Source organism: Osmerus mordax, chromosome 7 (genome assembly GCF_038355195.1).
Source record: "Osmerus mordax isolate fOsmMor3 chromosome 7, fOsmMor3.pri, whole genome shotgun sequence".
Lineage (NCBI taxonomy): Eukaryota > Metazoa > Chordata > Actinopteri > Osmeriformes > Osmeridae > Osmerus > Osmerus mordax.
In genome coordinates, this window is record NC_090056.1 from 5,753,866 (window position 1) to 5,780,700 (window position 26,835).

At 45.6% G+C, this 26,835-nt stretch overlaps 1 protein-coding gene across 1 annotated transcript; it reads right to left on the bottom strand.

The window, feature by feature from the left end:
* Positions 1–4,151: 4,151 nt before the first annotated feature.
* LOC136946226 (neurotrophin-7-like) lies at positions 4,152–26,218 on the bottom strand. The gene is made up of 3 exons (XM_067240502.1): positions 26,054–26,218; positions 5,649–5,756; positions 4,152–5,538 (listed from the first exon to the last, which is right to left on the bottom strand). Exon 3 carries the CDS (start codon positions 5,525–5,527, stop codon positions 4,658–4,660), a length of 870 nt encoding a protein of 289 aa, XP_067096603.1. The 5' UTR covers positions 5,528–5,538; positions 5,649–5,756; positions 26,054–26,218; the 3' UTR covers positions 4,152–4,657.
* Between the last annotated feature and the right edge of the window lie 617 nt (positions 26,219–26,835).

The following is a 26,835-nucleotide window of genomic DNA, read 5'->3' on the forward strand; positions in this document are numbered from 1 at the left end:
CAGAAACATACGCTCAGTCTCAGGTTGTTGTATTGCAGCATAGGCTCTCATACTCATTTGATTTAGTTTGCCTCATTCAAGGAGGAATTTTGTATTGTTTTTAATTTTCATAATAAACTTTTTGAAAGACAGTCGTTTTCTGTCCTCACTTGTGGCCCTCCTCCAGACCCAAGGGATACACCAGCGCCACGCCAAGACAAAGGTGAGTCCCCGGGAATTGCAACCAGCTGTTTGACATGAATAAATGACATGTCTAACTAGTGTTTACGTGTGAAGGGTTAAGATTCACTGTTCAGACTACTCTGGTATAGGTGCGGTATTGTTCTAAAGCAGAGGAATAAGGGTGAACAAACTCTTGATGTTATAAGGAAATACTAGTATTGTCCGGGAACAAAGGAATAAGGGATAAATAAACCGGAGACCCCGAGCATGACTGGGTCATAGACGAGACACTTCAAGGTTGATTCAAATGCCAATCATCGCTATAGACAAACTAGTATGAGCCCACGGTCGTTCAACAACTGTCAATATGCTCTGCTAACAAGCCTTCCTGTTAAATAAACACTAAATTTCATATGGGTCTACATTTTGCATAAGAACACTATATTAAGATAACAAGATAATTAAGGATGTGGTGATGCCTGAGAAAAGTATTTGCAACCAAGTCGTTTTTTGACTCAGAGCTTTGCTCTGGACTTCTTTGGTCTCAGTGGGTTTAGTAAATCAAGTGCTTCCTGTATCATTTCTGTATTATGCTCTGCTAACAAGCCTTCCTGTTAACACTACATTTCAAAAGGGTCTACATTTTGCATGAGAACACTCGATTAAGAAAACAGGATTATTAATGCATTATTGGCAAACCTTTCTATCCAACCACTATGTAAGGATTGTTTTCCCCTAAATCATAAAAGGCACACCTTTATGCATGTACAGACAGTTGCACATGTATTAAATGAGAGTCAATTCCAATGAGTTAGTTAGGAATACAGCACCATCTCCTGGTGAAATTAATAGTTTGAACCAAAATCAAGTCTTCCAATAAAAGTTTTATGTTTGTGCACACAGCGAGCCTCAAAAAAAGATTTATTTTTTAAGGTGCAACCCTCTGGCCCCATGTGCCTGCTCTGCTCTCATTGTATGGCTGAATGCTCGTCTAATATGTCCCTGATGAGACACTGATAAGAAGAGACTTGGCTCTCTTCCCGGTAGATTCGCTTTTTGTCGTTTGTTTTTGTGTTTGGTCTGCGACTGCTATCAATCCTGCGGTTATTTGGACAGGAAACACTTATAGAGGAGAACACAGCTCGAGCCCCTGTTCATGTCCTAATGAGGGTCAATAACAGGTCACCCTCTTCCTTTAACCCCAGCACCACCCATCAGGAAACCACAGAGATTAGGTTACCGGGCAACGGAGCCTGGGTAGCCTAGCAACAGGTTTCTCAGACAGGAAGGTGAGAGGGAGGGTGAGACATGAGGTTGGGACTTGGTGGGGGTGTGCTCTGCCCATTTGAATGTGTTGCCATGCCAGTTGTGTGCTCCTTAATCAGATGTTAAGTGATTTGAAAGATATATAAAAAGTGTGAGATAATAAATCATATATCTCTAAGTAACCTCGCCTACAGTATTAGTAGGTCTATATTTTAGTCCAAATAAACTAATAGTTATGTTCTATTCTACTGTCCTCCCAATGTGCAAATCAACACATCTAAGAAATGAGAATGTGTCCTTACCCCTTCTTCTGAACATTATTAATTCAAAAAATTGCACAGCCAATAGAATTGTCAGAATGTAAGGTTAGACAACCCCCCCCAAAACCTGCATATTAACATCTTATTAAATTTTTTTGTGGTTTGTTGATATTCTTTGTGTAGGATCGAAATAGCTGGGAGCTGAACTGAGATGACTCAATAGGCAGATAAGAGTTGGGGGGTTAGTCAGGGGTCAGGGAGGCTGAGAAGAGGCTGTGAGACACATCAGTGTGTTTACAGACAGACAAGCATGCAGGCAGACCTGGTTATTTACTGTCCAGACTCTCCCTCCTTGTCCAGACTCTCCCTCCTTGTCCAGACTCTCCCTCCTTGTCCAGACTCTCCCTCCTTGTCCCTACCCTTCCCATCCCCCCCCAGATCTGGCCCAAATGTTGACACAAACGCGACCAGGTATGTGAATTGATGTCCGATCATAGTAATTTACAACTTGTTTTGGGGCCAATTAGACCTTCCATGTATTCCATGTATTTAACAGTGTAACTCATCAGAAACACATGTATGTTTGCTTCCTTCACCACATGAGGGCAGTGTTTCTACATTTCTGAGATGGCTGAACCAAACCCCCTTGGGCTGAGAAGCCGACGGATCTACAGTGACCTATCTAGGGCTTACGTCCACAGCGAAGGGACAGCACTTAATCACCGCTCTGTCAGCATATGTGTGACTTCTCGGTGATGGATCACCCCTTGGCGCCTTATCTTTCCCAGCGCTGGCCGACGTCTCTGCCTGGTTCTGTGTTGAGGTGACCTGGTCCCGTGGCTTGCCAAATCTGCGTAAACACTGGCTGATGGAGGACGGCTGGCATGGGAGGAGGAGATGCTGCACGGCTCATACAATGCATCGATGCGTCGAGTCTCGGGGACCTCCGACATTTTTTGGGGAAAAGATTTTCAAAGATTTTAAAAAGGTTGAACAGTTTTCAATATTCGAACAAAAAGTTACGGTGAAGATAAAAACGTAAATAATAGGGGGGTGGGGGGGACAAAAGCGCCTCAGACATTTAAACACATCAGTTATTTTATGACTTTTGTTTGCATGACCTTCCTTCTGTGACTTGGACAGGGGCGAAAATCTGCTAGCAACTTTGGGGGGGACAATTATATGACATTTTCTCAAGAGCAATTCCTGAGGGAGACACCAAAATTACTTCTGTAACACATAGCACATTAAAAAAAGTGCCACTGTGTCCATAATCAGCTAAGTGCTTTCATTGCATATTATTAATATTATTGAAATTACATAGTTATGTTTACAGTGATTTGTGAGGGGGACAAATCATATTTTTCCCAGGATGGGGGGGTCGTGTCCCCCCTGTCCCCCCCGGGATTTCCGCCTATGGACTTGGACCTCATCTAGGCAGTGTCATGTCCCAGGGCTGGCCAACCCTTGTTCGTTTTTTGTTTGTCTGTTTTGTGTCAGTTGATCCCTTAGGTTCTCAGTTGCAAGCTCATTCCCCCCTTTAACCACTCACACCTGTGGCTCATCTTCAATCAACCTGACAGTTTATCATCACCGGTTCCACATCCACTCTTCGCCAGTTCAACGTCCCCAGTCCACGTTAGTCGGCCTGTCTGAGTTATCTTAGTAGGTCTATTCATCGAACTCTGTCAGTAACTTGGTTTCTCAGTCTGTTTTCTTTAGACTCGGTCTCGTCAGTCCAGCATTCCCCCGGATTCTCTGCAATCAATACCATCAGCCCTGCCCTTTCTCCGACTTACAATAAACCGTTAACAGTATAAACAGTTTTGCATTTGGGTCTACCTGCCAGCCAGCCATCGTGACAGGCAGTTGCAAGATTAGTATCAAGTGAAACTTTTAAAAGCACAAGATGACAGTAGGGTTTACTATGATTTGATTTACATTCCAGCTCATCATGATGGCTCATTAAGACTGCTGAAATCTATAGAATATCATGATGGTATAAGAAACAATTCAGTCAACTCATTTTTTCCTTCAGAATGTTATTTTTGTTATCATGGCCAGCCTCATTCAGTTGTTTAGAGTTGAAGAGTTGCTGGTCTTTGTGTAAATGGAGGAAAGTGTCGAGCTGCCTGCATTTGTTTGTTTGTTTGTTCATGGCTGGAGGAGAGAGGTCCCACTACAGACTGCCCTAAAGGACGCCTTCAAGCCAGCGGGACTCAAACAGACTTGACTTTTTAGTTTTTACAGCACACAGCCTATGGCGTTCATAAAGCCCTGAATAAATGCACTGCATTCAAGCTGGTTAGTTAGTCAGGATACAGTAAACTGAGGTCACATGTTTTTGTGAGTTTCAAGATTAAACTTGACTATCAGTTGTCTGTCGGCTGTATCAAGTGTTGTTTTCCTAGAGTGACTATGTTTTTCCCGAGCAACAACATGGTCAGAGCAGGACAACAGCTCTTGCATGTACTGAGGTGTTTAATAAATAACAGCATCAACAACAAGAACAATAACAACAATAACAATAACAACACAACAACAACAACATAAGCTTGAAATCATAATGTATATACACATTTATATATATATATATTTTATATTTGACTATATAAATATGACATGCAGTCCTCATAACTTAAAACAACCAGGATCTTTCAGACTGAGGTAGGGTGGGTAGGGTCAAGAATTGGGTGTGAATGAGATTGGAGGGGTGGGGGTGAGGGGGTGAGGGGGTAGATTGAAGCACACAAGTGAAGGCTGTGGTCACTGTGTGTGTGTGTGTTTGAGAGTGGCTTGAGTGTGTGTGTTTGGGGAAGGAGGAGATGGTATCGTATTGGCAATCAAGCTGCAGTGGCTCGTTGAAGGGAATGTGTGTTGGTTAGGGGGGGGGGGGGGGGGGGGTGAGACCACACGGGTTAGGGTGGGTGTGGTGGTCGGGGCGGAGGGGGGGCACTACCTGGCTTCAGTCAGTGCCTCCAGTACTTGCGGCTGAGCACGCAGACGCACGCAGCGTTGATGCGGATCAGACGCCACGCCGTCCGGTTGCGGAAGATGGTGAGCGCGCGGACGTACGTGTGCGTGTTGGTGCAGTAGGAGTTCCAATGGCGGCTGTCGATGCCACGGCAACCCGACTTGGAGCCTCCCCCCGCCTTGGCTCCCCGTCCCCCGCCCTGGCCCCTCCCCCCAGCGGCGGCGGGGGGCCCGCCAAGCGTGGACGCGGTCCGGCAGGTGGTCTCAAAGAAGAACTGTTTCATGACCTCGTTGCCGATCTTGATGCTGGGCAGGACTATCACCTCTTGGTCTTGGATGTCTGTGGCACGTGTCAAGTTGCCCAACCACACGTTGATGCTGTCGCAGACTGAGAACTCTCCCCGGCTTTCATTGTACTTTTTCTGTTTCCCCGCCTGCCGCCTCACCCGGGCCCCCCTTGGCCCCCCCGTGCCGCCTCCCGCCTCCTCCCCCTCCCAAACGCCGTGCGAGGGGGCCGTGTCGCTGAAGACCACGCGCGGTGAGGAGCGGTAGCGCCGCTTGCTGAAGAGTTTAGGGTCCACCTCAGGGATGGAGGAGTCTAATGGGGTGTCAAGGTCAGGGTGTCCCAGTGATGAGCTCCTGTCCTGCGCCGGCGAGGCAGAGGTCCTGTGGGTCTTCCTGCCCCTCTGGTGGCTGCTTTTCTTGTCCTGTAGGGCGTGGCGCTCTGAGAAGCGGTCCCCAGCTGCTGTCTGCTGCTGTCCTGATCTGTGATTGGCCGCCCCGGGACCTAGGGCCCCTCCTCCTTCCATGTTCAGTACAGCCTGGACGCCAATCAGGAGGAGCAGGACCAGTGGCGACGACCTCATGGGCACACGTCCTGCCACGCACACACACACACACACATAAAAGTTAGTCAATTTAGTGTCCACAGCACACGATACACCACTGAACAAAATCTACCCAATCCCGATGGAGCTGTGTGTTTACCTGTGGAATGTGTCCAGTTGAAGTGTGAGGCTCGCTGACCTCTAGAGACAGATTCCACTGCAGGCCGAACCTCTCGTGTCTGCCATCTGGACCCCCTAAACCACAGCTCTGAAACACACACACACAAGCAATTTTAAATACTTCTCTTTCTCTCATTCACACACACACACCCACCACTCACACACCCTACGTTTACTGTACTGACCTGCAAACACACACACACTTGGCACTTAAGCGTCTCCTAAGCCACAGTTAAGGCCACTTAGTCTGTGCCTGTAAAGTGAAGATGGCGCAGGCCTGTACTATGGAAGCTTTCCAGAACATGCTTTGTGAAGGCTGTGGAGAGGAATGTCTGGGTGAATGTGAGTGGACAAACCTGGACAGGAATGCAGCCGGGAATAGCTCCCCTGTCTGCTGCCCGATCCAGGAAAATATAAACCCTCTAGAACAATCTTTTTGTATGGAGTAGAGCAGAGCAGGGTAAACCAAATAGGTGGACTGTTTTTTCCACAGTCAAATGCAAGTGCTTGCATCCCATAATTAAAAAAAATGTACGGTAGCTACTTTTCTTACCATGGAACATTGATACTTTCAAGATATAGATCTTTTTTTTTTTTGGGGGGGGGTTTAAAGATGTTTTTGAATTACACTTCACCTTCTAGCCTTTCTAAAGTCTGTCTCCTAGACTCTTGGTGCTGTCACATCATTTCAAGATTAGATTGGATGGTTTAGACATTCTTGCCCTACCTGTCACCCATACTGCTCCAGACCCTGCCTGATGGACAAACAGTTTACCATCACCGCAACCTCCCCACACACACACGCACGCACACACACACACACACACACACACACACACACACACACACACACACACACACACACACACACACACACACACACACACACACACACACACACACACACACACACACTCACTGTGTTTAACTCTCTGCCACCCGTCAAAATGTGCGGTATTTCACACCTCATCATACCTCAGACGTATTCTGAACACACACCTTAGTACATAAGCAGCACATACAGCTAAGCTTAAAAGGCGTGTGTCAGCTGTTATAGAGGTTATATAGAGGTAAAAATATGTTTTTACCCTTTCTTGTTGTTTGCAATGTCAAAACGTAACGTGCCTTGTGCTGTACATGCCGACAGGTTGCTGTGTAAAACAGGGGGACGTCTGTGTGTGTTAATAACAAAGTGAGAGTGCCTGTCTGTGCTGGTTCAACTGGGATACACGTCCCATTCTCCTCAGGTTCCATTCTCCTCAGGTATATACAGTACATTACGATTTACACCCTGACCAGTAGAGGGCAGTCTCGCCTGCATCTGATGTCCAACAGACAACAGTTACGACAAAGACAAGAAGAGTAGCCTGGGAACCAGACCAGTCTGCGATCTCATGGTTTATTTGCTCTGGCAGGTAAGTCTGGCCAACTTCCGATGCAAACAGATTTCCTTCCAACATAAAAAGTGCTGGGCCAATCACAACCGTTTATCTGACATGGGGATGGTTTACAGTAATATGATGGCTGTACGATCGCCATTGAAGCATTATCATAAACAACCAAGGTAACGTTTTGTTGCTGTGATTGGTTGTATATGTGCAATTCGATTTCACTTGCATCCAGAGGCATTTAACAGGGGCAGTCATGCTGCTCGTCAGTGTCGCTTCCTCCTGATCTTTCCCTTTACTGCTACTCAAAGTAGGGTCCTCTGACTCGCAAATGTGCTAACTTTGATGGCGCGCGTGGGTGGTCATTCTACTGAGGGGTAAGTTGAACCAGTTCAACTCAGTTTACACTGAGAATTTCCAGACCCATTTGGGAATTGGTTTGGCGATGCCTGGCTACAAGAAGAGAGCACCTTAGCTTTAGTGATATTTCCAGGTGTCGAGACACAACACAGCTGGCTAAGAAAACTCGTCAGGCAGCTTTTGGCCACAGGAGCATGCAGACTTGGTTAGATTATGGACCTGTTTCAACCCTTTAATCATGCATCTACCACACCATCTGCATGTCAAGATCAAAACCTCAATATCTTTGTAGTTTTAATTTGTATAGTTTGTCTTTTCATGTTGAGTTTTTTTTCATGACTTTGTTCCGAATGTTTCAATCAAGACATATAATTAAAACCAAATTAATTATGGGCGTTTCAACAAATTATGGGAATGGGAGTCAAAATAAAGTAGAGACCAACATGGGAATTATCCCAGGTGCACAATTTTTTTTTGGATCATTTTGAAAAGCCCTTGGTTAGCATTGGTCATCTGTGTGATTAAGAATCATTACATTGTTGTTGTTGTTGTTGAAGTGTCTATCTAAGCACATCTCAACTCTGGCTGCAGTGTCTTCTGGATCCAAACATCCTCAGGGTCAGTGTCCAAATAAGTATGCACATGGAACCCACAGACACTCCAGAACACAAACATGAGAAGCTGATCCAAACACACAGTTAGTAGATTGATGTTCAATATAGAAGGGAGGGGGGCGTACTAGCATGGCCCAGGGTGAGCTCTGAGCATTACAATGCTGAAAATGTGGGTCTTGTTGTAAATGCCCAAGGGAGCAGCGATAATATGGCAGCATGGGAGCTCCAGGGTCAGCTAGCTTTGGAGAGAATCACCGACTCCCAGGATGAGACTGACTCTTTGGATTGCTAAAAACACTTGTGCACGCATAACAACACACCAATAATTTTAACATCCGCACACACACACAAACACACACACACGAGTGAAGTTGTTTTGTGAGGTTTGGCCATGGTCCCTGCTCTGTGTGTTTTCGACTGATTCTGGGGAAGCATCCTGCTTTATCAGCACTGGCTTCCATTGTACACAAGCTGTACTGGAAATCTGAATATTTCATACATTTACTGGCTGCTGATAAGTCTTAAACAGGAAGGGCAACATTAAATGATCAAGGATATCACACAAGGACACAATCTCTACGTGGATGGAACAGAGTCTCAAGTGATGTTGCAATACATTTACATTTACATTTAGTCATTTAGCAGACGCTCTTATCCAGAGCGACTTACAGTAAGTACAGGGACATTCCCCCGAGGCAAGTAGGGTGAAGTGCCTTGCCCAAGGACACAACGTCAGTTGGCATGACCGGGAATCGAACTGGCAACCTTCGGATTACTAGCCCGACTCCCTCACCGCTCAGCCAACTGACTCCCTATACTCCCAATACTACAACATCCTGTGTTTGACACAATGGCATTTTATGGTACAGACTAGCTAGTTTGTCTCACACACTCCCCCTTTATATACAGTCCACACAAACATGCATGTCCCTCGCACACACACTGCTCCACTTCTCTCACACACTCACTAACTCATACACTCACTCACTCGTGCATGCATGCACTCACTCACCAACTCACACAACAACTAACTCATTCACACACACACACACACACACACACACACACACACACACACACACACACACACACACACACACACACACACACACACACACACACACACACACACACACACACTCACTCACCAACCTACAGACACTCACTCACAAACAAACACACACACATACACAAATACATGTACACATTCAGTACAGCAAATTTATTTTTGGTCTTTTGCACAATGTACAAAAACTGTCATTCACAGACGTGTTTATTGTTTGAAGCTTTCCTCCCAAAGGTCTTTCAAAGTACCCCGAAATGTTTTGGATAAATATCTGCTCTTTAAGTTATTCTACCATGGATCCATGTTCAGACATCCCAACCTGCAGAGACTCATTTCCAGGAGGTGGCTCCCGGAACGTCCGGGAGACTTGGGATGTCTGCATGTTTAGTAAAAAAAGTCTGTCAAGAAATGCCTGTCAGTGACTTGTCTTTGATGTCGAGTAGCCTCTCACTATCCACAAACGCTAACTTTCAACAAGCGTGATCCATAAATCACTCGTGACATGGTGCCACCCACCGCAGACACCATTTTTTGGTCAACAATCGTATCAAAAATCAGGTGGTGTGAGCAGTCCAGTGCTGCCTCAGCTCACCACCTCAGGTGAAATAAGGCTGCCAACAGCCATCGCTGATAAGCACTTGGAGACACAGTTGCCAAGAAACAGTCAGGTCATGACCAGCTGCAGCAAATCAATGTAAAGACACAATCGCGAAAAACTGATTAAAATTAAACTGACTAAAATTAGGCTAAATGGCTAGACATAGAGACTAGCCATACTGTACACAGACAGTTTATTGTACTTGTCAGAATTGAGTGAATTGGGTATGACTGATTTTCAATCAAATCAATTTTTGTAAAGTTTGTATTTAAATACTGTATCAAGCATCAAATGTCTAGCATGCGGCCAATGTAAAAAAATACAGTATCAAGTCCTTCTTTATAGTAAACATGTATGTACTAGTAACAATGTAAAATGTAGTTTAGTCTAACACTGGCAGTTGGTCAATTCCAAATAATCCTGTCTGTGTGTCTGTCTGCCTGTCTCTCTGAAGTGGGATATACATTGGTCATGAATAACGAGGCCTTGTTAAAAGATCTGTCTGAGCCCGCCAGCAGGTCTCTCAGCCAAGCACACACACCCTCTCAAGGTGCTGACAGTGTGGGAGGAGATTATGAAGGGGTGCCAAAGAGTGATGGTGTCCTTATCAGCACAGCGAGGGATGTGGGGATGAAGCCAGGTAAACAGATTATCCGTGTCTCTCGTCAGCTCAGCAAGTTAGTGATCCCTCTTCTTTGATCTGGTGGAAATAATGATATTCCAGGGATGCGCATAACACAAAACTGGTTCTTGTGTTTGCGGTCTCGCTCTCTTACTCTCTCTAGCTGGCTGGCTCTCGCTCACTCGCTTTCTCCTTCTCAGATACACACGGACAAGCCCTCTCCCATGCGGACTGCCTTATATGTTTGGCACTCAGCTAGTCATGTAGTCCCATTCCAATCAGCTCCAGAGGCTGAAGATCTTGCTCAAACGAAATACTTTTGGAAAGTAAAACGATTTAGCGATTCACTGCAGAAGTCTTCCAAATGGTACAGCTGTGGTTATTTGTATGGTCCCCTTTGCATTATCCTTTTAAAATGAAGCCCCACTTCTTCATATAACCTGTTAATATTTTTTGGTTTTGTTTCCACCATAGCCAGCCTGCCTGAACCCTGTTGTGGAAGAAATTGGGATTTCCTGTGTGCTTACATTATTCACTAATCAATAGAACTAGTCATTGGATACTCGTTAGTACGTTCTCATGTAAGCTTGCTATTAATAAGAGTATATTGTGTCTATGTGTCAGGGTTAATAGATGTTCGGAGTCAGGAGAAAGTACTGGCTAAACGTTCCTTGTCATGACTACAAGGAGAGCTCCAACTATGAACTCTCTAGTCTGAGAGTTGTCATGTGTTGGGAGCAGTGAATCTCTTTCTCTGAGACTGTTGAAACGTCATTACTGCCTGACTGTCAAAATCTATGTTTACATTCTTGTGCCCTATAAAAGATGGTCCTGCAGCTTTCAGAGCGGAGAGAGACATGATTGAGACCTAAGCCTGGTGTTGTGTTGTCATTTTAATGTCAGGGGTCTGGTTTTCTCTCCCAATCTGCAGATTGATAATACTTATTAAAATCCAGAACTCAACTGAAATTAGTCACTCCGTTTATGAAGAGACGGACAAAACACTTTCTTCATCACACTTCAAAAAGCATTCAAGAAAAAATCCTGATGTGTGATGTGGGGCTGATGTCTGTAATATTAACAGTAGAATAAAGAATTGTGGAGACCAAGAACTAACAACATTTTCAGTGAAAACAGCTCTGGAGAAAAAAAGTGCAACAGTGCCAATAAAACATTTGCTACTACTAGATAACACAATCTGTTCTTTTTATATTACCTCAACCAAATGTTCTCATGTAAATGATGTCATGCGACCCTGCCTGAGGAAGAAAAGAAGCGCACCACTTGGAATATACGAGCAGACCGAAGTGTACAGCAAGTAGCTGGAGGTTTTCCGTTCTTTACCCGTAAACTGTAACGTAAGAAGCAGAGATGAAAGAAGTTCATGTTGGCCTGTGCTTTTGCCACCCTACTCCCATTTGAAAATCATTCACTGGGAAAGAGAACATGCACCTGTTGTACGTCAGGGACACCAGAGAAAGAGAAACACAGACGCGAGGAGTCAGACCGAGCGCATGTAAAAGCACTTGACTTTTACTGACGATGATAAACGACGCCACTGTGGAACAAAAGAACCTCGTTACTAACGAACCGAGTCTAGTTGAAGCATGTCAATGTTGCTCGTTCAGTTGATGTTCAGGACCACATTTTAGCATGTTTATCTAGGATGTTAATTCGATGAATAATTTGATTTTAAATCACAAAACCGTGCTATATTTGGCAGCCCTTCTTTTGAGCAAACAATGTCGGAGCCATTTCTTGTATTTGAGCAGGAACAGAGCAGGGAAAGGATGTGCACACAATTGGATGTACAGGTACGCACACGCAGACACACACGTACACTCACTTCTGCTCAAACCTGAGGTATTCGACTCTGGTTGCCATTGGCAGTGTGTCTCACACAACTAGTTCTATGAATGTATACAATATGTGACAGATCGCTCTTTTTTGACTAATACCAGCTCACTTGTTAACACCTCCCATCGCCAGTTTCCATGGGAATATTATTGGAACGGGGAGGTCGAGGTGGGGTGAAGTGGAGGGACTGGGACCTGGAGAAAACCTACTGATATTCTTCGCTTGGGTTGTTTATCTCATCCACTTTTTCAATCTTACTCTCCTTTTTTCCATCAGTCTCTCTTTCGGTCACTTTCTGTTCCTTATAGTGAGTGTCAGTTTGTCTGTAATCAACACTGCTCCAGAATGTCTAACCCTCTCGCTCCCCCTCTTTGTCTGTCTGGCTCCACCTCTCCCCTTTCTCTGAGAAGCCCCAGACTTCCCTTTGACCACCGAAGCTGATTCATTGGTCTCCTGCTGGATAAAGGTACCATCCTGGATACAAACAGTCCACTGAGAGGGGGTGTGTGTGTGTGTCTAACATGGATAGCGGATTCCGGGCCAAATCTGTGTGTGTTTGAGCGTCCAGGCCAGGTGCAGAGATGTGGATCCCCAGGGGGTGATCCCTCCCTGTAAGAGTCCGTTCAGGTTTGGACAATTACACAATCATTTCTTGATCGGATGTGTCAACACACGAGACCCCCATCTTCACAGACCAGATTCTGATTTGCAGTGACTTGGCAGTCGTCAATGTGTGCGTGTGTGCCTGTGTCTTCATGTGTGTGTCTGTGTGTGTGTCTGTGTGTGTGTGTGTGTATGACGAAGAGACAGCAGGAGACCAGGTGTACAAGTTGGGGATTGTTCTTTTTGCCAATATCCATGCAATGGTCTGCAAACTATCCTCCACGGTGGCTTCACAGCTTCTAACTCCAAAAAGAAAACATTCTCCCTGATCAACTTTTCAGCTAAATAGTTCTGTATTGAAGTAATGACCTGGGAGGAGATGGGGGCTGAGTGCAGCAACGTAGCGAGTCTTAATTAAATACACACTCCCACTTCCTACCACATGAATTATGCTTAACCCTTATCTTCGGGTCATTCTGACCCATCAGTCATTGTGACCCACCGTCGTATTGCGACAACTTTACCGTATACAAAAACAAAGTGAAGCATTTTCTTTTAACCGTCGGGCTGTCTCAGAAGAAAATGCTATTTATTTGTTTTTGTATTGGGTAAAATTGGGTAAACACAACGATGGTTCGTTGTGAACCTTTGGGTCGTGTGACCCGAAGGCAGCACAAGGGTTAAAGGATATGAAAGCATCTTGCAGCCACTCAACAATAGTTTAGGCATTGTATTACATTTAATAAATGAAAACTATCCTGAATATGTTTACAACATGGGGACTTTGAATCTTGATCTGGTCTATGGGCCTTTTCCATGTTATCTTCAAAGAAAACATGACAACCACAGAAAATCCTCAGTGTTCCAGAGACTTTCTAAAATGTTCTGCTACATCTTGACAAAAATGCTTATTTTACTGACTACAAAGCAATGGTTGAGGAAATCCATTGTGTTGCAATGAGGATGAACAAGCATTCACCATATTAGATCTAATCCTTATGCTGATGAACAGAATCCAAAGCAAACAATATCTGAGCTGGGAACAAGTTTCAAAGCTAATCACGGTTCAAAGTAAAGATGTCTGGGAAACTGGGAATACAACCAGAAACAGAAACTTCTTTGTGTTTTCTTCTTGTGGTTTTATACTGTTTCTACCACTTAAATGTTTTCAACATTCATTAAAGGTTTTGGCCTAAATGTGGGCATTAAGATTTCTGTGGAACAGAAAATCCTGACGGAATAGCAGAGGGTCAGAAAAGAGACAAAGACAGAGGTCTGGAGATACAGAAACACAAAAAATAGTGTGAACAACAGTCAAGTAAAATAAATAAATACAAATATAAATTTACTGGATTGACCACATTTGGTTTATGTGTAATTGACAAGCTTGTTTTTCATTGAAGCAGAGCATGTTGAAACAACTGTCATCCAAATGTTCAAAAGCCTACAAAGAAATGTTTATTCATCTCAATCAAGTGTTGTATTTCTGTTTATCAATTTGATGGTAAAAAAAAGGTAGCTCCCAATCCCAGAATGTTAAAGGAGATTAATATGAAAATGGCTCAAAATAATATGTACATGCACTTCATAGGGCCCTTAAACTTGTTAAACTTGGTAACTTGTAAACAAAACCTAAAAATGTTTTGTGTGGATTATTCAGGCCAAAATACGGTGAAAAGTGATATCCATAAATTGTAACATTATTATTTAAATTTTTAAGACAGGTTTATGTAAACCCATTTGTTTCCTTTCCTGTATTGTTCTTTTGCAGTTGGACTGTGTCCACTTAACTCTCCTTTCCTCTGCTGCCGGGCTCTGTTGACTTTAGTCTGATAGGTTTCCTAGACTCTGCTCTCTGTGAACCCATGACTCCAGGTCCCAGGTGCCCTGCTGTCCTGAGGAAAGCCCAGATTCAGGGGACCATTCCTCCTGCCTCTGACTTGCCTGGTTTGATGTATTCCAGCTCTGACTCCAGCCTGCGTCCTCTGACCTACCCCAGCCTCAGCCTCAGTCCTAACCCAGCCTCAGCCCTACCCCAGCCTCAGCCCTACCTCAGCCTCACCCCTACCCCAGCCTCAGCCCTACCCCAGCCTCAGCCCTACCTCAGCCTCACCCCTACCCCAGCCTCAGCCCTACCCCAGCCTCAGTCCTAACCCAGCCTCAGTCCTAACCCAGCCTCAGTCCTACCCCAGCCTCACCCCTACCCCAGCCTCAGCCCTACCCCAGCCTCAGTCCTAACCCAGCCTCAGTCCTAACCCAGCCTCAGTCCTACCCCAGCCTCACCCCTACCCCAGCCTCAGCCCTACCCCAGCCTCAGCCCTACCCCAGTCTCAGCCCTACCTCAGCCCTACCCCAGCCTCAGCCTCAGCCCTACCTCAGCCTTACCACATAAGAGCTACCCCACCCTTGCCCTCCTCTAGTCTGCAGGACAAACTCCCGTGGGAGACCAGGGCCTTGAATTCAGGATGAACACATCTAACATGTTTTCCAGAGTCCCAGAATCTTTATGGCCTTGACATTCAACAATCTTCTCATGACAAGCGCTTACGGTTTCTGGCATGGCTTTGGCAATAACTCCCTTCGACTGGTGAGAATCTACCGTCCCACTGTGGGACAGATAACAGCGGATAGGACAGGGCTGCCGGATGGAATGTCTGGAGGATGAGTAAGGGATGAAGGGAGGCAGAAGGACTCCTAGGAGGAATGGATGCAGAACGTAGAAATGTTGAGGAAAGGACGAAGTGAGTGATGGCTGAAACGGGAGGGAGAGAAAAGACAAGCAGAGGGGAACAGTGAAAGAAAAGACCGAGCTGCTGACTCGACTGCTCGCCCGTCTGGCGATGGAGGCAGTGATGAAAGGGAAGCCAAGGGGTATAACCAGAGAGCTACCGTAGCTAGTTTCCATCCCGGTGTGAAGCCTCTCGATGTGTTTACCAGTGTCTCGTCCCTGTGCTGTGCTGTGCAGCTCGCCACAACAAGTAGGCCCACAGCTGCACTAGCTCATGTTGCAAGGGGGAAATCCTCTTGGCACACTGTGTACTCTCACCTCTAATGATATCCCACAAATCCTCCAGGCTTTTTGAACTGGCCCATCTCAAAGCCAGAAGTACTTGTCAGAGTGACATTCTGTACATATGCAAGCAGCGCATTCAGCTTTATGCAAACCGGGAAGCGCACATGCTAGATTTTATGCTTGATCAATATCTTTAGTACCATTGTCAAATGGGCTGAAATGTAATAGGTTATTTATTTACAGTAAAAAATAACTGTACAGTATAGTTATAAACAACATGGAGGTAATTCTATGAGGATATAAGACAGCAAATACAAAAAGGTTCTACGACAACTTTTGATAAAAACGACCAAACAAATTGAACCCAAGTGCTTCATTCAATAGTTTAGGCTTTAGTCTAATTCTACCAGTCATTTTCTAACTTTGGGGATTCTGGCCTTGACACAATATTGGCTCAAAGTATTGTTCCAAAAATGGAGAGATGCCTACAAGCTTGAGATCACTGGAACAGGAAGTGATATGTGAATGATTAGATGATTACTATCTCTGAGTCGCATGATTCTGGTCATCAAATCAAATCAAATTTATTTGTATAGCCCTTTTTACACGCAAGCATGTCACAGAGGGCTTCACATATGCCCATAGAACTGCCCCTCAACCAACCTAAACCCTCAAGGGTCATGATGCATCATACAGTTATGTGTCACACATCAAATGCATGCAGCCTTGGATAAATAACCACTAGGAACTAAGATTGTTTTTCTAGGATGAAAGATGCACCATGACTCATCATATTGAAATCAATATTCTTCAGACATTATTAAAGGAATTTAAGTGAGAAAGAATGGCAAAAGTATTACACTGCAATGTCTAAAGCCTTAGATAACCCATAACCATATATTAAACTTATAACCCCTCAACCAGTCCAGTACAATGTTACCCTGGGAAATGGAATGCAAACTTGTCAACACATTGTCGGCTTCTGTGTGGTCTCTCAACACGACAACAGTTGTCGGGATTTGGAGAGGAGCTTGTATCTTTGGCCAGTATTTTTGGCATAATGATTCAACTCATCCCTGGTCTTTCTCCCTGTCTGTCCTCCTCTCTTGCCCTCTCTCATTCGTTCTCTCTGGAATATTTTGTTTTTCTTTCTTTCTTTTTGTCCCCCTTTCTGTCTCATTTTCTAGATCTTTTCTGCTGACTCGCCCCTGTCCCCCTCACCCTTCCTCTTTCTCCCCCCGTTTTCTGTCATCCCTCTGCCTGCCCTCCCTCGCTCCATTTCATGGATGTCAAACACCTGTCTACTGTGCACAAAGACCTCCCAGACCCTCAGTGTGCTTGCTGGCCATTAACGTAGTTAAGACTGTGTGTGTGTGTCTGTGTGTCTGTGTGTGTCTGTGTGTCTGTGTGTCTGTGTATGTCTGTGTGTGTCTGTGTGTGTCTGTGTGTGTGTCTGTGTGTGTCTGCATGTTCGTGTGCAGCCTGCAGTGTGTGCCAGAGCCAAACCATAAAACATGGTTGTATGAAACCATAAAACAGACTAGATGTATGAGTATTTACCATCGTTTAGATGCACAGTCTTTACACAGAGCGCAGCTGTTAGCGTAACTGAGAGAAATGGCTTCTTGCAGGTTTTCTCCCAAACCTCCGATGACACACCATCCATTCTCACCGGGGGTTTTTTTCTTATTTTTTCTTGGGGAGGTCTATGGTCTGGCTTTCAAACCTAGTTAACCATCCTGACCTCACAAGCAGTCTCCGCTACTTCACAGATAAGCCTGATCTCTCTCGTATAGATAGTAAGTCATAGATAAATAGTCATTTTTCAATCTTCAGTTCTACAAACTGGCCAATCAGCATTCTCTGTGGTGCAATTAGGTTTGGCCACAATTTACCACTGTTGCTAGCAGACATGTGGTTAACATTGTGTTATATATTATTTTGATTTGGGTCTAGATAACATTTTGGCATTGCCTATTTGAAAGTGTGGCCCTATAGTGTCCATGGTACAGTTTAATATAGCACAGTACAGGAGCACCATGTGTCACACTGAGAAGTCAAATGACTAGGGAGATCCTTTGAAGCTTAGAGGAAAGCCATACAGTACAGTTGTTACTCAAGTTCATTGCTGTATTGGAGCAGCTTGGCTCAAAAAGGCATGAGGAATTGCATGAAAGCTTCTTTTTGCCCAAGATTCATTTTACAGGGTGAACTTTGTCAAAACATCCGCCAGGGGTACTCTCAGAGTAGATATTGTGTAAGCCTAGCTTCCCCGCACTGGTTATTCGGAGTCACAGTTCACAGTCAGACCATAAACAAGGAATACTGATTGCATTGGCTATTATTACTTAATTCTGCGTAATTTGATCGTTTGTGCCCTGGCCTGTGTTCCCAATGCTGTTCAATTTATTACTTTTGGTGAACATTGTGCCTAAGAAACATGTTGTTAGTCTGTTTATTGTTGGAATTCATAACACATTACAGAAAGTGAAGCAAACGCCAAACGCCAAATTAACATTCTAAAGTGCTGCTTACGCTTTTCCAAGGTTTCAACAAACTCAAACATCAATTGAAATCTGCATCTACTGTATTGTGTTCCATAAAGTAATTACCTTGGCGCTGTGTGCAGGGCAACTTGAGCCTGATAGAACAAATTTAATGTGTTTGTTTTGTTGAGCCCCGCCTTGATCCAAGTTTTCTAAATATGCTGTCTTTATTACATTAAATAAAACTAGTGCAGTGCCCATGGTAAATATTTCAGGCTCTGGTTGATAGTTATTGTAGTTAAAGCCAGGGTAGGTAATGTTGTTGAGAAGCACTTTTTGTCATATTTGCAACTTCACATCCTGATAGCAACCAATAATTCTAAAGGTCTTACATCAAAATTAAATCAATCCGATATCTGTGGGTGTCACAGGACTGTAATAAACACGACCAATCATTAAGGTCAGACTGGCACTAATGATTGGACGCCATTCGGACCGAATACAATGACTGGACTTTGTACTTGTCTATAATAGCTAATGAACATAATTGTCTAGCTAGCCAGCAGCCTGTAACTTCCAATGTTGTCAACTCCCACACAGAGATTTGATTTCATGCTCGCAGAGCATGCCTTTGCATATGCGAATACACTATCAGAGGAAAGCTGGAATTAATTACTTATTTTATGTTGTACTCCATGTAACATCAGACCATGTACATTTAATATATAATATATGTAATGGCAGATTTTCTTGCAATTTCCACCACAATATCGAAATGTAATTAAACTAATGTCTCGTATTTCAATAAAAAACTAAAATATCGAATTAATTAACAGACTTTATCCAAAAGCGCAACTTTCAACTTGAGAACCATTTGGGTTAGGATGGAATTATCTGTTTATTACTATTACTTGGTCGATGCTACACTATCTCCAGGCCACCGAGTCAGCTGTGTTTTAACCATAAGGACTGTTGTCCCGATGTCTACTCAAACGCAAATCAATGTGTAGCCACTGGATGTAACTGTAAGTAGTGAACACCAATAGTGAGCAAAATCATAGCTCAGTTCACGTCACGGCCCAGGTTACGGTCTGGAAACCAACATTACCATTCTAACAGTCTACCTCCCCCTGTAGGCTGACGTTTGTAGCTACACCTGTCATACATTGCATCCTTTGTCAAAGTGAGAACCGTCAAATGAAGTAAGAAACGTCTGTAATGCAGAATGGATTCCCCCCCATCTCCATTGTATGGCCATGTGGTGAGGTGTGAGGAGGTGTGGTGAGGTGTGGTGAGGTGTGAGGAGGTGTGGTGAGGTGTGGTGAGGTGTGAGGAGGTGTGAGGAGGTATGAGGAGGTGTGGTGAGGTGTGGTAAGGTGTGAGGAGGTGTGAGGAGGTGTGGTGAGGAGGTGTGGTGAGGTGTGGTGAGGTGTGAGGAGGTATGAGGAGGTGTGGTGAGGTGTGGTGAGGTGTGGTGAGGTGTGAGGAGGTGTGGTGAGGTGTGAGGAGGTGTGGTGAGGTGTGGTGAGGTGTGAGGAGGTATGAGGAGGTGTGGTGAGGTGTGGTGAGGTGTGGTGAGGTGTGAGGAGGTGTGAGGAGGTGTGGTGAGGTGTGAGGAGGTGTGAGGAGGTATGAGGAGGTGTGAGGAGGTGTGGTGAGGTGTGAGGAGGTATGAGGAGGTGTGAGGAGGTGTGGTGAGGTGTGGTGAGGTGTGAGGAGGTGTGGTGAGGTGTGGTGAGGTGTGAGGAGGTGTGGTGAGGTGTGAGGAGGTGTGAGGAGGTGTGGTGAGGTGTGAGGAGGTATGAGGAGGTGTGAGGAGGTGTGGTGAGGTGTGAGGAGGTATGAGGAGGTGTGGTGAGGTGTGGTGAGGTGTGAGGAGGTGTGGTGGGGTGTGAGGAGGTGTGAGGAGGTGTGGTGAGGTGTGAGGAGGTATGAGGAGGTGTAGTGAGGTGTGGTGAGGTGTGAGGAGGTGTGAGGAGGTGTGATCAGGTGTGAGGAGGTGTGAGGGTGTGATGAGGTGTGAGGAGGTGTGAGGAGGTGTGAGGAGGTGGTGAGGTGTGGTGAGGTGTGGTGAGGTGTGAGGAGGTGTTTTGAGGTGTGAGGAGGTGTGAGGAGGTGTGAGGAGTTGTGAGGAGGTGTGAGGAAGTGTGGTGAGGTGTGAGGAGGTGTGGTGAGGTGTGAGGAGGTGTGAGGAGGTGTGAGGAGGTGTGGTGAGGTGTGAGGAGGTGTGAGGAGGTGTGAGGAGGTGTGATGAGGTGTGATGAGGTGTGAGGAGGTGTGAGGAGGTGTGAGGAGGTGTGGTGAGGTGTGGTGAGGTGTGGTGAGGTGTGAGGAGGTGTGAGGAGGTGTGGTGAGGTGTGAGGAGGTGTGAGGAGGTATGAGGAGGTGTGAGGAGGTGTGGTGAGGTGTGAGGAGGTATGAGGAGGTGTGAGGAGGTGTGGTGAGGTGTGGTGAGGTGTGAGGAGGTGTGGTGAGGTGTGGTGAGGTGTGAGGAGGTGTGGTGAGGTGTGAGGAGGTGTGAGGAGGTGTGGTGAGGTGTGAGGAGGTATGAGGAGGTGTGAGGAGGTGTGGTGAGGTGTGAGGAGGTATGAGGAGGTGTGAGGAGGTGTGGTGAGGTGTGAGGAGGTATGAGGAGGTGTGGTGAGGTGTGGTGAGGTGTGAGGAGGTGTGGTGGGGTGTGAGGAGGTGTGAGGAGGTGTGGTGAGGTGTGAGGAGGTATGAGGAGGTGTAGTGAGGTGTGGTGAGGTGTGAGGAGGTGTGAGGAGGTGTGGTGGGGTGTGAGGAGGTGTGAGGAGGTGTGGTGAGGTGTGAGGAGGTATGAGGAGGTGTAGTGAGGTGTGGTGAGGTGTGAGGAGGTGTGATCAGGTGTGAGGAGGTGTGAGGGTGTGATGAGGTGTGAGGAGGTGTGAGGAGGTGTGAGGAGGTGGTGAGGTGTGGTGAGGTGTGGTGAGGTGTGAGGAGGTGTTTTGAGGTGTGAGGAGGTGTGAGGAGGTGTGAGGAGTTGTGAGGAGGTGTGAGGAAGTGTGGTAAGGTGTGAGGAGGTGTGGTGAGGTGTGAGGAGGTGTGAGGAGGTGTGAGGAGGTGTGGTGAGGTGTGAGGAGGTGTGAGGAGGTGTGAGGAGGTGTGATGAGGTGTGATGAGGTGTGAGGAGGTGTGAGGAGGTGTGAGGAGGTGTGGTGAGGTGTGAGGAGGTGTGAGGAGGTGTGAGGAGTTGTGAGGAGGTGTGAGGAGGTGTGGTGAGGTGTGAGGAGGTGTGAGGAGGTGTGAGGAATTGTGAGGAGCACACTGGGACTGGATGGTGACAAGAATGACTGGTGGTTCACTTCTGATGTGGTCGAAGGAGATTATTTTACACACACGTCACACATATACATTCTTAAATATATATACATATAGGATATATACAACAGGATGGACAGTTTAAATAGTATATACATTAGAGCAAACAATTTTGTTAAGGAGGTGTGTTTTCCGTTAGTGTAGGTGATTTGACAGTGTGTGGGCACCTGAAACGTAAGTTTAATGGTACGGGACATGGTAGGTATTTGTGTTTTTGAGATCACTTTCGCTCTGCGTGTGTGCGGTTGAAAGTCGGGAGCTGCATGTCTGGACAAGCCGCAATCAAGCTGTCAACCGAGACAGGAGGGGAGGGAAAGCGAGAGTGAAGCGGCATCAACACACACACACACACACACTCATGCATGCACGCACACACACTGTGATACACGTAGACAAATCCAACAACATGATACATCCAATAAGTCAACACATTACTGACACCACTCTGTTATTGTAGCAGTGAAAGCACACCACTTAATCAGATGGGACCATGAATCAGAGGCTGCTGTGCGTTTGTGTGCATAAAATAGAGAGCAAGAGAGAGAGCAAGAGAGAGAGAGAGAGACAGTCACTCCTTATGGGTCCCATCAGTAACTGAGTGCATGTGAATGAAAGTGTGCATGCACGAGCCTGTAGGGCAGAAGGGCTTGCATGCAGGTGTGACTCTGAAAGACGTGTATGATGATGTATTTGTGGCAACTCAACTACACAAACAACAGCGTGTGAGTGAGGGACCAGGAGAGGTGGTTGTGTGTGTGTGTGTGTGTGACTCATTGAGCAGGGGAAAGGTTGTCATAGCTGGAAGTCACAGAGGCATTTAGCATGGGATGAACTGACATGTGTGCCTCCAAAGGAGTCTCCACATGCACACATGGGGACCACATACACCCAGGCCCACAGTCCCACCTCTTTGATGTGATGTGACCACCAGCCATGAATCCTCCGCAGTCAGAGAGACAGACTTGCGCAAACATTTCCGTCTCGGCAGATCCAGAGTGCGGAACCAGAGCGGAATCGTCTTTTTTTCCTGTAAAAGGACTTGAATCTAGCCCCATGTGAGTGGGAAGGCTTGATACTCTTGGAGCGACGTGAGGACAATGGAATTCTATCCATCTTCAACCAACCAATCCACGTCCACTGAATTAGGAATGTCAAACACAGTGCCGGTTGATTTGCCGGGCATGAATTCCCCTGCAAAATGCTGTTAAGACAGGATTTCTCAAAAACACGACTTTTCTCCTCTCCTCGCTCTTTCTTCATGCATGTGTGTTCTCTTTTATAGTGTGACTATTCTTCCCTGCATCTGCATGAATGCATGCAATGGAGCAAAAAGTTCATGAACCCAACCGGCACCAACCCAACCTTTATTGCATTTGCCTCCACAAAAACAGGCTTGACCCTGAGTATTGACCTGTGGTCATAAGACCTACACACACACACACACAAACACAAACACACACACACAGCCTGACTCCAGACTCAACAAGGTGAGACACCCAGGTGGAGTTCACACTGATCCACATCAAACATGAGGCTTTGACCCCAATGACAGCTAGCGAGCCAGTGCCCCACAGGGAACCCAAACCCTATGACCTAGTCTCAGGTTGCGCCCCACTCCCTATCAAAGCTTTAGACCCAGCTTATAGGAAAAATGTTTGTCGAGCAGTCAAAATATAAAATGTCATGGTCTAAGCGCCAAAAATCAAATATTCCTTACAGCTTTCAATTAAATGTTTACGAAAATACTTTATACAGCGACATATCATTGTTCAAGTTCCATCCAAGTTCCATGGAGCCCCATTCGCCCCAAATACAGAACTCTTCAGTAATGATGTAGGAATGTAATTACTCTAGAAAGTATTATTTAATTTACAAATAGTTACTCTGACTTCGATATACAACAATTGAAAGATCTGTGGGACATGGTCACAGTATGTTAGGAACAGCTGTCAGAATGGTGCATACACCTAACATGTTTAGTCAGAACTAGGCCTAAACCAACAAGTTCTAGCCCTAGCGCAGGCCTAAACTAACAAGTTATATCATAGCCCAGGCCTAATACAACCAGTTCTAGCCCTGGCCTAGGCTTAAGATAAGAAGTTGTAGTCCTGCCTAGGTCTAAAAAATATGTGTTTCCAAAGTCTTTGGGGAGCATAAATGGGCATGTCGTTGCCCGAAAACAAAAAATGTGGATGAACAACTGGAAGGAAGGCATTGACAGACACAAATTTATACAGAATTTCAAAGAATAAACCTCAAGGAAAGATGCTGAATACACACAAACACATGGGGCTACACACAAACACACAAAAATGAACACTTACACAGACATGCATGTATGCACGTACACACCACCACGACAGCATGTGTGTACACAGAAACACACACACACACACAATCAGGCAAGCATAGGGAAAGCTGTAGTTCAGCTTCAAAGGGAAACATGAGAAGGGTCATGAATAATCACAGACATCTTTGTCTGTGAGGAAAACAGCACTGTCCATCTGCCCACCACACACACACACACTCACACACACACACACACACACACTCACACACACTCACACACACACACACACACACACACTCACACACACACACACACACACACACACACACACACACACACACACACACACACACACACACACACACACACATGCACGCAAACATAGTAGAAATGGTGATGCGTGTGCATGTGTTTATTATCAATGGGGATAGTGCCTCTGTATGTGCCTCCGTTGATTCTGAGATTGTATTCACTGTGCATGTGTGTTTCGGAGTGTTATTTGTTGATAATGATTGTTCAGGAGAGGATGTTCATTGTAATAGGATGTAATGCAAAAACGACAACTAGAATAAACAATGACCAGAAACTCGAAACTAAAATAGGTCTCTTTTTGTTGAAAAATGACAGATTTACCTCCCCAGAGAGACTCACTGGCTTGCTCCTCTCATCGTTTGGCATCTGTTTGTTTATACAGCGCAGATGTGTGTATGGTATAGACAACGCACAGATGTGTGATTTCTTTTCATGCCTGTGCGTTTGAGTGCGCGCGCTGCCTCGTGTGTGTGACAGAGTATCCCATATATCCTCATAGTCCCTCCATGCTCCACTGCGGTTCATCCCATTTTGAATTTGAGAAATCTCTCTTTCTCACGAAAGTCTGGATACGCAAACGGATAGAATGACGAGAGCCTATAGGAGTCAGCGTGTGAGGCTCCTTCTAGATCTGTTTGTGTGTTAGATGTTGATGTCAGTGACTATTTGTGTACAGTATGTGTGCGTGCCCGTGTGTTTTTTGTCTTTGTACATAAACGTCGCTAGCAGGGACATTCCTCTCCTGTCAGAAGCGTGTTAGGAATTCCCTGGTAGGAGTGGCAGGCATGAGGTCTGTCTTTAGCACACGCCTGCAAAACACACATACACTCGCGCATTGTGTGGAATATGGACATTACACACACACAAACACGCGCCTGCATGCATTCACGCTCGCGCACACGTGCAAACGCACGCACCCTCATCGCAAGCCCCGCCCTCCTGACATGACGGTAAACCCCGCGACACACTCCATGTTGTAGGTCGGAGCCCATCAATGTTCTCAGGCTGAGGGTTGTGTAACATGAGCAGTGAGAGAGAGGTGGAGAGAGAGACAGAGAGAGAGAGAGAGAGACAGAGAGAGAGGGAACCACGGAGGGAGGGTTTGACTTGAGAGAGAGAGATAACGAGGAGAAGTGGAGTGACGGGGAAGAAGGTATCGGGGATAGGGACCCCGAGGAGAAACTCGCCGTTGTTAGTACAGATAGAGAGAGAAGAAGGGAAAGAGCGGTGCCGGGAGAGAGAGAGACAGAAGGACAGAATGAGAGAGAGATGGATAGGGAGCACTGTAACCTGATGTCTGAACAGTGAACTCATTCCCATTGATGTATGGACCCCCCCCCCCCCGCCTCCCCCCAATCCCCCTCTCTTTTTCCCTCTGCCCTCCCTTGTCTCCCCTCCCCCCTTTTTTACCCTCCACCTTCTCTATAAGAGAAAATATTTTTTAAATGACCAACCACTGCTTTTTAGAAAGGTAAACCACTTCAGCTTTTCTTCAATACATTCCACAAACCTATTTCTAAACTGTCTCTGTCAGACTTCATAATGGCATTTGGCATACCGTGCTATACTTGGAGACCCGTATGTATACAGTAGGTCCCATAGGGCAGAGACCATAATTAGTGTTTACTAAAGGGATGTTTGGTACATAGACTTCAGATGCTACCTGTCACTCAGTCACAGGTAACCGGACTGATAAAGCACACAGATATTCCATTTCTCTGTTGTGTGTTTACACACAGCATTCCACACGCAGACACTTTATGTATTTTTCTCTTGTTCTCCCTGACACACATGCTAAACACTCTGTGCAACAAGACAACAACAGTGCTTTACTTACCTCCAGACACACTGCCTCTGTGCACACCCAGTGAGGGAAAAGGTCCCAGAGAAAAGAGTTCAATATTCCCACTCTCCACTCCACACGCAGAAGTTATCCCAAACTCCCAAATCCTGCTCTGGTTTGGACAGCTTTGAAGCTAGGGTCCCATCTACTTTCTGTTCGTCTGCCTCTCACACTCGTTGTAAAATGGATTGTTCTGAAAGTTAGTCAGAGGAGTCCCAAAGCTGCTCCCACCCTACTGCAAGGTATACCACAGGTCCTAGTGCCTATCCTCTCCCCGCCCTCTTCTACTTTGACACCCTCGTTCTCCTTATATATACCTCTGTTGTTACTCATTCGAAACCCTCTCTCTTGGTTCCTCCCCACCCTCTCTCTAACCGGAAGCAGGCAGTGGAGGTGGTCCTCTTTAGGACATCCTCTCTAAGATGTGACTACGCTTGTGCACACACATCCTAAAGATGAATCGCCTGTGTGTGTTTTATAATGATGTATTCATTTTATCCATTTGTCTGGTCAACTCAGCCTTCAGTCCTGTCTTAGTGAAAGGCCTTTGGTCTTTGCTGGGAAGAATAACTATTAGTCACAATGGATTCTAATAAGCCTGAGTCAGAGATAGTCTGGTTTACCTGTTCTCACAACAAGACGGAGGACTATTTAGTGGACTACTATTGGTACGTGAGCACACAACATCCTTTCAGCCAATGTCCATTCAGCCGACATCTATACAACCAACATCCGTTTGACAAACATCAGTTCGACCAACTTCCATTTCACCAGCG

Bases quoted from the DNA above. Each gene is read 5' to 3' on its own strand.
- LOC136946226 (XM_067240502.1), bottom strand. From the start codon at position 5,527: ATGAGGTCGTCGCCACTGGTCCTGCTCCTCCTGATTGGCGTCCAGGCT.